Consider the following 12,559-nt stretch of genomic DNA (forward strand, 5'->3'; position numbering starts at 1 on the left):
TGGGGCAATGACTGCCACGACTATTTAAAGTTCACTTAGACTGTTTCAATTTATCCTTGATTTGGATAGCATTTGACTTTAGATTGTGACTCGTCATTTACTTTGGTTTCCAAGCTGCTCGTATATCAGGTCTGTTGCTCAGTCTTCCTTGTTCCTCACCTCTGCAGTGTTAAACCTGAGGTAGGCCCTATGGAGATCCTCCTAATGCGTCTTCAAAAAATCACACATACCTCGACACTTAGCACCGTGTACCTTCTAGGATGAAATGTATAGGCTTATGAAATGTGAAAAGACAAAATCCAATCTAAGATGTGGAGGGATGGACAGGTGGTGGTCTTCCAGAACCTAAAGTATGTTATCAATTTTTAGTATGCTGTGTGCAGATTGAACTTCATGAGGAACCTGGCCAAAGCCTTGTGCTCATTCCCATCTGCCATGACAAACCTCCGAGGGCAGATAATAATTCTTCAAACAGCTGTGCTATAATTTATCAGGGTATGGTGGCTTTCATTGTCTACCACTGCATCCACTTGCCAACCTGAACACATTGCCAAGGAGCTTGTGCCCCCTTGTTGAATACAATGAGCAAAAGTCACTGATAACACCTACCCAACTTCATCCCTCACCTTTTAAAGAAACGCCTTTGAAGACTCCCCTCTTGTGTGAAAATCTATACCTAAAAAGCCTATTCATGTAGTTTCGATTTGGGGTCCTGTAACGGAATAAGGCAACAACAGTACTTCTGTATTGTATTGTAGTTCTCTTGGCTAAATGAACCTCCGCTGTTTTGCTCATCACTACGTATCACTGTGATTGCTCCCGTTGGACATATACATATGTGGTCTGTAAAATGACAAACCATCATTGCACTTTTTGGACCTCCTTACATGACGTTCAGCAGCCTGGAAGTGGCCAGGTTTGGGTCGACTTATTTCCAGCTAAAGTAGTTTATTTTTTGTTAAATCAGGGCCCGGTTTAGTTTATTTTGTGTACCCTCTTCAGCGGGTGGCATGGTGGCGCAGTGGGTAGCGCTGCTACCTTGCAGTTAGGAGACCTGGGTTCACTTCCCTGGTCCTCCCAACATGGAGATTGCATGTTCTCCCCGTGGGTTTTCTCTGGGTACTCCGGTTTCCTCCCATAGTCCAAAGACATGCAGGTTAGGTGCATTGGCGATTCTAAATTGTCCCTAGTATGTGCCCTGCAGTGGGCTGGCGCCCTGCCTGTTTCCTGCCTTGCACCCTGTGTTGGCTGGGATTATCTCCAGCAGACCCCCGTGACCCTGTAGTTAAGATATAGCAGGTTGGATAATGGATGGATGGACCCTCTTCAGCCAGGTAATTGTTTCTATAGTTTGTACACATTCTTCTCATGTCCATAACCATTTTCTCCAGGTGGATTTTAAGCCTAAGAGGAGGTTTAGCTGGTGTGAGTACATCTCCAAAATATGATCTTCTGTAACCATGTAAACAATGAGTCCTCCAATAATCCTTCAGTGAAAAGCACCATCGGACCACTCGACTGGGCAGTGCCACCCCGCTGCCTGCGTTTGGGAAAGGAGATCATAACCTGGTTCTGCTTCAGCCTCACTACAAACCAAAAGTGAGAGTCCTACCTGTAACCACACGATCATTCAGGAAGTGGACCCCGGAGGCTGAGAATGCTCTGAGACAATGTTTTGGAACTACAGACTGGGATATCCTGCAGGGATCACATAGTGAGAACATTGAGGAGGTTGTTGACTGCACTACTGACTACATCAGTAGTGCTGGAGTATGTGAATTTCCCCCTGGGATTAATAAAGTATCTATCTATCTATCTATCTATCTATCTATCTATCTATCTATCTATCTATCTATCTATCTATCTATCTATCTATCTATCTATCTATCTATCTATCTATCTATCATGGACTGGTCTCCTGTACAGTGTTGGTTCCTGCCCTGCTACTGGGAAAAGCTCTAGACCCCCATACCAAACCAGCATGAACCTTGAAACATGAGAAGGTTAGTATTCCTGCGATTGTGAGGATGAATCCACAGTGTAATACAAATCCTCTTTTTAACTTGCACCATGTTATTCAAGCCATATTTGGTTTACGTTTTGAGATACGGCGTTTGAAAAGTCCAGTGCTGCTGGAGACTTCTGTTACTGTAAAATGAGGGTTGAAACAAAACACCTTTTTAAAAGTGAAGAACAGATTAAGAAAATGGAGGACTTTGAGCCTGAACGTGAATTACTGCTGATGCTCTTGCAATGTGCAAAATGTGTAGACACAATAAAAAAAAAATATTTTTTTTCTAAACAATACAATAACAGTCTAGTCATTTTGTGCAACTTAAAAATTATCCGAAAAATATTTTAAAGTCCAAAAATTCCATAAAAAATGTAAACAAAAACTAAAAAAAAAAATCATTAAAAAAACAGTTTATCTTTTGCAGTTTATTGCTTATAAATATTCTACACTATTTTAAATCTTTGGTAAAAATAATATCTATGTCTAGTCAACAATAAAATAGTCACAATGACTTTACATGAACTATTGCACAACAAAGATTTTAATGGACACGAGAAAGGAAAAGGAATGTTCCAAGTTCTGGATAATTTTCAACATGGATACAACATTCATCTGTCCACAACTATTAACAAAAATCACAACCTGGAAGGTCTTTAAAGTAAAATAACCAGATTTTGTACAACATGTATTGGCAGTTGACCTTACCAAATCTTCCAAGCCATTTAACAGGATCATGAGAACATTTAAAAACATATCATCGTAAGCAGCATTTTCAATATGGTGCAGTGGTACTTCATCATGTCCGTTTACATAGTGGTACTTCAGCTAGCACAGAACAAACCCACCAAATACAGGGTCCGCCCCTCTACTAAAGAGGGTGATACAGGTCATGTCTATTTGTGAATACAGACATACTCTTCTTTAAATCTTGGTGTGCTTTGTCAGACTACAACTGTTTTCTGCTGATCCAGATGTTCTCTCAGTTCTGGACAAAGTTCAATAAGCAATAACTCCAAAAGAACCTACAAAACAAAACAGAGGTCTTTTGTTACTCAAAATGAATAGATGACAAGATCGTAATTCCTAAAAAAAAAAAAAAAACAACATATTAAAAGAGGGCATATTTAAAGTGCAGTTTACAATTCATTCAGCTCTCTATTATAAAAGAAAATCTTGAGATGAGACGAGACTATTGCCAAGAGATTTTTTCAAGTCCCGTCCTCCTCTCGACAATTTCAGGTTAACAGCCCACATCCACGGTCCTCTCACCTCTCATTCATGTGAATGCTTTTGTCAGACACAGTTCCTGCACTCTTGGCTCATAAATTTTTACGATCAGATTGGCAAATTGGTTAAATGCGCATCAATAGACTATGCTGAAACAGTTGATGGTGATGTGGCGGAAGCTGAAAACATCAACTTAAAATATCCTGTAGAATATCTACAACCATTAACACCGTCTAGTCTTCCACCGGCCAAATTACTGTTGAAAGAAGGATGTATTGTAATGTTATTGCATAATTTATGTCTGAGTGGTGGGCTATGCAATAGGACAAGAATAGTTGCATTCAAAATTGGTTGAACAATTTTGACATGTAAAATTTTAACAGGCAACAAGAAAGGTAATGTTGCACATCTTCTGTGGATAACATCAGACACCAAAGGAGATCTTGATATGCCATTCGTATTAAAACATATACAGTTTACCGCGAGAATAGCTTTTGCTATGACAATTAACAAATCACAGGGACAAACATTCGAAAAAGTCGGTTTATTTATTAGAGAGAATGAAATGATATTCACTCACAGACAGTTATAAGTTGCGTTGTCACAATGCAAGTCCAAACACGGAATCAAAATTAAATACGATATTGACGAAAAGTTAATTCCAAATATTGTTTTTCCTTAAGTTTTACAGTAAAAGGATACGTTTAAAAAGTATGTGTGTGTTAATTTCAAAGCCAAACAGAATGAAAACGTATAAAGCAATGAATACCTCTAATGCAACAGTAAACATAATTTTCTACCATGTTCTTGATGGAACAGACCACATTTGTGTAAAATAATTATAGTAATCCTGTGATTCTGTATTGAAATACAGTAAAATTAATCTGTTTTCATCTACAGTGAAATACGTTTAACGCGAAAACGCTTAAGATGAAATATCGGTTAACACGAAATAATACAACGGTCCCGACAAACTACTATGTATTTTCATGCATTTTTTTCTCTTAACACGAAACGAAAATCACTTAACACGAAAAGATTTCCCTTCTGGGAATGAACAAAATACGGAAAACACCAGCCGCGCAGGCGAGATTTAAGAGGGGTGTGAAATGAAAGAGAGGTGGTTTCACATGTTTCGTAGAAAGGAGGCTAACTTGGCTTTGAAATACCCTCGGAATAGCCTGTGACACGAGCCAATTTTGTTTATCTAAGCTACTTTCACCCTCCACCCCTACAAACGCCACACAAAAACATCTCATCTCTCATCAATTAGCTTTGGAATTCGGTGACGAGTACATCGCAGTGTGAGTAAAAATCAGTGAGTTTGGTTCGCGTTTTTTTTTTCTATTTTAGAAGAATTTTTTTTACGAGCACAATGGCAAAGAGCTCAGGGGGAAAGCAAACTGCTATTTCGCTTAAAATGAAGATGGAGCTTCTTAAGGCTGTTGATCAAAAACAGAAGACGAAAACAGAAATCTGTAAAGATTTTGATATTGCTATCTCTATATTATCAACAATACAGTAATTAAAAAAAAAAGAGAGCAAATTACGGAAATGTTTGAACGGAGTAAGTTTGAGCCAGACCGAAAATGGATGAGAACGGCCAAGCACGAGGATTTAGAGACGGCTTTACTTGTTTGGTTCAAACAAGCAAGATCTTAGAATGCTCCCATTTTTATTAAATACATGCATATATACATATCTATGTAAATAAAATGTACTCTAATAAACTTAATTTTGTTGAATATACTGCATGTTTTTTTTTGTAATATCCTTTAACACGAAATTCTTTTAACATGAAAAAATATTTCAGTCCCCTCAGTTTCGTGTTAAATGATTTTCACTGTATATATATTATATATTTATATATATACATACATACATACACACACACACACACACACACACATATACACAGTGGGTATAGAAAAGAATCCCCCCCTTCGAAATATTCCCTTTTTTTTTGCTTTACAGCCTTAAATGAAAACACACACAAAAAATATTTCTTCCCAGCTTTACTTACTCAATGCAACCTATAACATCCAAGTGAAAGATATCACAGCTACAGTTCAGATATATTATAAAAAAATCAAAAACAAGACATACAGATATTAATAAAGGATCACCCCCCAATAATATTTTGTTGAATCACCTTTTGCTTTAATGACAGCCTTGAGATGGTTGGGATACTACTCTATCAGCTTTAAACATCTAGATTGAGCAATATTTGCCCACTCTTGTTTACAGAACTGTTTGGGTTCAGTCAAATTGGATGGTGAGTGTTGGTGGACTGCTATCTTCAAATCTTTCCACAGATTTTCAATTGGATTTAGGTTTGGGCTCTGACTGGGCCACACGAGGACATTCACTTTTTTCTCCTTCAGCCACTGTGAGGTCAATTTTGCTGTGTGCTTTGGGTTGTTGACATGTTGAAAGGTGAACATTCTGCACATCTTCAACTTTCTGCCAGAGGGTAGCAGGTTTTCCTCAAGAATTTGATGGTATTTTGCCCCATCCATTTTTTCTTCTACTCTAACGAGAGCCCCAGGCCCTGCGGCAGAGAAACCCCCTCACAACAGGATGCTGCCACCTCCATGCTTTACTGTAGGTATGGTGTGTTGTGGATGGTGAGCTGCATTGGATTTCCTCCTTGCTCTTCTATCCAGTTTGGATGGACTGCCGGATCCAGTGAGGGTTCTAGTAGTACCAAACACTTTACTGTGCTCCTTGGGATTGATAAAGCCTTTGAGATTTTTTTGTATCCATCTTCTGCCTTATGTCTGTCCACAACTCTATCCCTGAGATCTTTTGAAAGTGGCTTGCCACCCATAGTCAGTTGTTTGTTGTCAGTTGCACTACCAAGCACGGGATATTATATATTATATATTATATATATATATTATATATATTATATATATATATATATATATATATATATATATATATATATATATATATATATATATATATATATACACACACACAGTATATATATATATATATATATATATATATATATATATATATATACACACAGTGTATATATATATATATATATATATATATTTACACACACTTAGGTCCATAAATATTTGGACAGAGACAATTTTTTTTCTAATTTTGGTTCTGTACATTACCACAATGAATTTTAAATGAAACAACTCCGATGCAGTTGAAGTGCAGACTTTCAGCTTTCATTCAGTGGGGTGAACAAAACGATTGCATAAAAATGTGAGCAACTAAAGCATTTTTGAACACAATCCCTTCATTTCAGGGGCTCAAAAGTAATTGGACAATTGACTCAAAGGCTATTTCATGGGTAGGTGTGGGCAAGTTCGTCATTATGTCATTATCAATTAAGCAGATAAAAGGCCTGGAGTTGATTTGAGGTATGGTGCTTGCATGTGGAAGATTTTGTTGTGAACAGACAACAAAACAGTCAACTGCATCTGAGTTGTTTCATTTAAAATTCATTGTGGTAATGTACAGAACCAAAATTAGAAAAAAGTTGTCTCTGTCCAAATATTTATGGACCTAACTGTATATAGTGGGATATGGCCAGCCATTCATCCCGGCCAATACCCAGGCCGCTAGATGGAGCCCTCCTTGCAATGTGGAGATGCCCTGAATTACAGCAGGGCATCATGGACTATGGAGTTTTAATACACAGCCCTGCTGAATAACATCGGGGTTGCCAGGGGACGCTGCAGGGAGACACAGAGACGTTTATTTTCCATACAGCCCGGAAGTAAATCCCAGTCACATGGTTGGAAGAAATAAAGTGCTTCCGGGCTGATGAAGAAAAGGAGTTTTCGTTTGACCTGGAAGTGCTGGGTAATCACATGGACTGAGGGCTTAGAAGCACTTCCGGGTCACGGACTTTAAAGGACTGTGGGAAATCCCAGATGGGCGAGCGGAGTTGGGAGGCAGGGTGGCTAAGCGTCTGGGAGTGGAGGATTGTTATTGATTAGTGATTATTGTTTATGAGTATTGTGGAGAGGAGGGTGCTTTGTGCACTGTATTGTTCAAAAAAATATTATATTTGGACTTTTACCTGGTGTCTGACGTTTTGTCCGAGGGTACAAGGGAACGAGAGCGCCCCCTATCTGTCACAATATATAATTATATATATGCAAACTTATACGATGGATTACAGCCAGACCACCGGCATGTCCAGAGCTGCGGGCCTTTTCGAGGTAAGTGTACACAGGAGGGCAGGACTCATTTAAAACTGAGTATACCTCGGATTTATGCCAGGTCTCAGTCAAACAAATAATGTCAATCCCCCTGTCTACGAAGTGATTATAAATTAGACAGGCTTTATTTGTCAGGGACTAAACATTAAAAAGTTCAACTTTGATGTTTAGCGAGGTGTTGCTTTTAACCAGAGGACGAAGAAAGCTGAAACCCACTCCAGGCTTTCCGTCTCGCCTGGACTGCCGCTGAGCAGCGTTTTAGTTTCTATGGCGATGGTGCTCGGAGGATGTGCTCGGGCTGCGACGGAGCGAGTTGCTGCTGACCACAAAGACGGAATGAAGCTCCCGGTCTTGATGTAAACAAACCGCGACCAGACCCCCTATGGACATAGTGGGGGCGACAGAGGAGTCCAAGTTGTTTAACGACTGTGATGTCTAATGGAAGGCTGTGGTTGTTGAGCTCCAACAGTTGCAATGGCAGATACCGAAGTATGCCGGCGAGCAGAGGAGATATGGTCCCAAAGTAAATAGTTGGCTGTAGTCCTTATGTGCACAGTTGGACAGCTGTGATGCAAATTGCAAAGGATTCCAGAAGCAAGACAATCACCAAGATCCCCAACAACACAGCCGACATCCAGGAAATGTAATAGCGGGCAGAATACTGGCGGATGAAATGCGGGCAGTTTGCAATCGACTCCAGAGGCCTTAATTCAAATGATAACATTAAGAGGTATTCCGCAAGAAATCCCAAATGCCATCCACAGAAAACTCAAGTGATATCAGTCAGCAGCAGACCGATAACAGGCTAGCGCCGATGACACAACGCAAGTCAGCCCAACAACTGCCGCAGGTAGGATTTCTCCCAAAAGCAACGATATTAAATGCTGTAAGGCATTAACAGCAAATTACAGCCGCTAGATGCTAAAGTTCTGCATAATATCCTGAAAAAAGCTACACATTCTAATGATGTGATTGGAGACTACAACACTAGACCATGTGGAAAGTACAGCTTGACAAACAGTTAAATGCTTCTTGTCTTGTACTTTTTAAATTGTTGTTATTTTTGCACGCCAAAGGCTTTACAATATACTGCTGTAAATAAGGATTACATCCTTTACTGAAAACCTTGCAGCATTAACACATTTCACAAAACTAGGCTTACGCACGGTGCCTTCAGAAAGTAGTCAGACCCCTTCACTTTTATCACATTTTGCTATGTTGCAGCCTTGTGTTAAAATCATTTTAATTCATTTGTTTCCCTTCATCAAGTAACACTTAATACTCCACAATGACAAAATGAAAACAGGATTTTAGAGATTTTTGAAAATGTATTAAAATTAAAAAAAAAAACAAAATATCACAATAACACAAGTATTCAGACCCTTTACTCAGTATTTCATTGAAGCACCTTTGGCAGCGATTACCATGTGTCATCTTCTTGGGTATGACGCAACAAGCTTCACATACCTGGATCTGGCGATTTTCAGCCATTCTTCTCTGCATATTCTGTACTTTCAGGTCTCTCCAGAGATGTTCAATTGGGTTCAAGTCTGGGCTCTGGCTGAATCACTTAAGGACATTCTCAGAGTTGTCCCCAAGCAACCACTGTATTGTCTTTGCTTTGTGTTTAGGGTTACTGTCCTGTTGGAAGCTGAACCTTTGGTAACATGTGAGGTCCACAGTGCTCTGGAGTAGGCATTAAGGACACTCAGGACTTTGCTCTGTTCAGCTTTCCTTCAAATCCGAGTAGTCTTTCAGTTCCTGCACTGAAAAACCAACCCCCCCAGCGTGATTCTGCCACCGCCATTCCTCACCACTGAAATGGTATTGTACCAGTAGCAGGGCCGTCTTAACAGCATTATAGGCCCCCGGGCAAATCAGTGCACTAGGGCAAATTCCACAACCACTCAGCAAGTCACAACATACATAAATTAGCATGGGGCCTCTGAACAGTAGCTAGGATGGGAAGATCCACACTGTCTAAAGATGGTGATTGGTTTATTTTACTACGGGGACCCCAGGAACACACTCAGCCTTGACACAACATGCATACACTCACATACAGATACAAAAACACACATAAGTGACTCAATGACTCAACAATAATAAAATAAATACACTAATTATATATTATTAATGAAATAATAAATAAAAAAAACCGTATTAATCAAAAACACATAAGCAAAAGCCCTCCCAAATTCCCCACCAGTGATAATTATTTACATACACTATATACATAAAACCGAATGAAACAACACTCGTTGCTCAGTAAGCAATTAACACTAATAATAAAGTCCAACACAGTCCAATACTGCAGAAGCAGATGACGGTGGTACATGGAATGAAAAACCCTGTGAACAGCCTTCTGAAGGAAAGGTAAAGTTTTGCCCTACCAGGTTTCAGCTGTAACGTGAAGATTTGGCAAGACTGGGAGTGCTCCCCAGACAAAAATGTATCCAACCAAGACAAAAATCACACAGAAAAGCAGGCACAGGACAGCACATAAATCTAGACGAAACTGTAACCCTTGGTGGTTATAGTTGTAATCCAATAGAATGAGTGATATGTAGAAACAAATGCAGACTGCTAATCATGAGCTCCTCTGTGTCTTTTTGGCTCCTTTTTATCGAGCCTGCCTAATTATCCTTCTTCCCAGCAAACCCTGTACCCTCTGAATCTGTCCAATGGCAAAATACTGCCAGAGCTGCTTGGAGTTGTAGGCAATTTTGAGTAGCACTGCTACAGTATTGCACAGGTGATAAGTGTTACCAGGTTTCCTTCAGATGTGATACTTAGAACAGATGCTAATAGTTCAATGTTGGTTTCACCAGACCAGAGAAGCTGCACAAACACAGGAGTACGAATTCACAACTGCAAAAACACCACTCTGACGGGTATGACCAATGTGAATTAATTATTAACACAGGAACAAAAAACAATATTTAGAGGTAAAAATGAATGTTTGGAATTAATAAAGTAATCTATAGTGGCCAACAAAACAACTAAGGAGTACATACGATCAAATTGGATGAGAGGGGGCCGGAGCCAGGAGTAAACAAACAGCACACATAAGGAGAAGCCAGATGCTTGAACACCACTTTCACTCAGTGAGGAGCACGTGTGTCTGTAAGTAATGTTAAACGCTGCATGGCTGCATGAGTGCAATGTTGATACAGCCTCTGAACATACTGTCTTTAATTAAAGATGCAACAAAACAGGACAAACACTTTTGCAAGTAACACTGTACATCAATCGATGCAAGAATTTGCATTGTATTATCGACTGGGTTGGAAATATTTTTTTTGTCATATCTGTTAACATATTGATATAATTATACAATATTAATTTTACTTATTACACTTTTTTTTCCCCAAAGGGGTGAAAATGCACACTGCAATCTAAAATAAAGCAGATGATTTCTTTTTTTGACAAATAACTTCATGAAAAACCATTAATTCAGAAGGCATATCGGACATTTCTGGACTCCTTGTCCTTTAAAAGAAGACTTTTTCTGTTTGGTGTTCAGTTTTTTTTCCCCATTTAAAATCTGAAATAAGACTATAATAGATGCAATAGACCTACTTCCAAATACTTTTCATATTGCAATATTCTGAACCTTCCATAAATATTTAAGACTTATAAACTAAAACCTTTGAGCAACTTATTAGCATTGAAATGTCCACCAGTAAACTGGAATCAGTCTTTTTTTTAATCTAAAATGATAAATGACTGTCAAGCCTTATGTTTATGGCACAGCAGGACTGTGTAGAATAAGCAAAGTTGCTCAAAACCAAAATGAAGTCCAGATGGTACCTGAAGCATGTGGTCTTTTTTATCTGTATTATTTATTGTTTTCTTATAGGGTGAGCATATATACAGTAAATCAGGTCTGATGCAGTTTTCTGATGTAGGTATCAGCGAAGTACAATAAAGAAGATGCAGAGTAAGCTCAGTGTTTAATCTGAAATTGGGTATGTAAAGTCTAAACCTCTCAGTATTCCACTTGTGTTGTTCTGATAGACTTAGCATCCCGGCATTTGATAGACTCCCTGCAACCCTGTGAGGGAAAACCACATTCTGAAATTGGATATATGCATAAAGCATCATATATGCAGCTAGCAGTTTTTTCTACAGTTTTCTGCACCTATGGAGTATCTGGCAATGACAAATATCTTTACATTATAAGCCTACTATTCAAAACATTAGCATTCATTCAAACAAATCACAACACATACAACAGTTTCAGACGTAAAGTCAAATACTAGTTAGTGTTGCCACCTTACAGCTCCAGAAGACTCTGCTCAGAACTCAACCAGGTCACTGGCAACATGACGTGTTTCTCTAAACTGAAGTACTATTCCAGACTGGCCCTGCATGAGTTGTGTGACTGTTTGTATAATTATGTCATACAATGCAATGGGGCACCTTGCCCAGGCTTGGTTCTTCTTGCATTGCACATAATGATGGCAGGATAGGCCCCAGCCTAGAATAACCCTGAAATGAAATAAACAAACTCAGAAAATGGATGGGTGAGTAAAGTGAAATCCATCTACAATGTGCATACAGTACTTTCATGAACAAAAGGTGTATTTTATAGGATGGATTGCCTAACACCAACATCAGTGGTTTGCTGTTAAGAAACATAGCATCTCATGTAAAATCCATGCTGTAGGTTAAAAGAAAATCATGTAAAATCTTGAAGAACCTAAAGTTCTAATATTTACTGTGGACCTTCATCTTATCATAAAATGTCTATTTTAAACCAAAGATGAACAATTATTAATATCATAGACATGCTTTGTTCACAAAATACCTGCAAATGACAGATTTTTTTTTTTTTACAGTAGAGGAATTACTTTTCACAATCAGTTTTAAAGCACTTGACTAATAGCAGTAAATCTCAACATATGCACATAACTGTCCACGTGTGTGTGAGTCCCTCACACATGTATCATTAATTAGCAGTGGTTCAAGAAAATGAATGGAAGGGAGATAAAAAATAAAATCTGATGTGTACAGTACTATTCCTATATAAAGCTGTGCTTTTAGCATGTTGCAGGTAAACATACAGAACCTTTATGTGGAATGAATTGGAAGAATCATATTGACTTAAAAAATGCTA

The 12,559-nt window shown here is 38.6% G+C and overlaps 1 protein-coding gene across 1 annotated transcript in view; it reads right to left on the reverse strand.

The window, feature by feature from the left end:
• Positions 1 to 2,537: 2,537 nt before the first annotated feature.
• snx25 (sorting nexin 25) overlaps positions 2,538 to 12,559 on the reverse strand; it is a 454,529-nt gene continuing 444,507 nt past the window's right edge. Inside the window, exon 19 of the mRNA XM_051928435.1 lies at positions 2,538 to 3,036. Coding sequence (XP_051784395.1) covers positions 2,956 to 3,036 — 81 coding nt within the window. The 3' untranslated portion in view covers positions 2,538 to 2,955. The remainder of the gene's footprint in view (positions 3,037 to 12,559) is intronic.

The sequence above is a fragment of the Erpetoichthys calabaricus genome, chromosome 5 (genome assembly GCF_900747795.2).
Source record: "Erpetoichthys calabaricus chromosome 5, fErpCal1.3, whole genome shotgun sequence".
Lineage (NCBI taxonomy): Eukaryota > Metazoa > Chordata > Cladistia > Polypteriformes > Polypteridae > Erpetoichthys > Erpetoichthys calabaricus.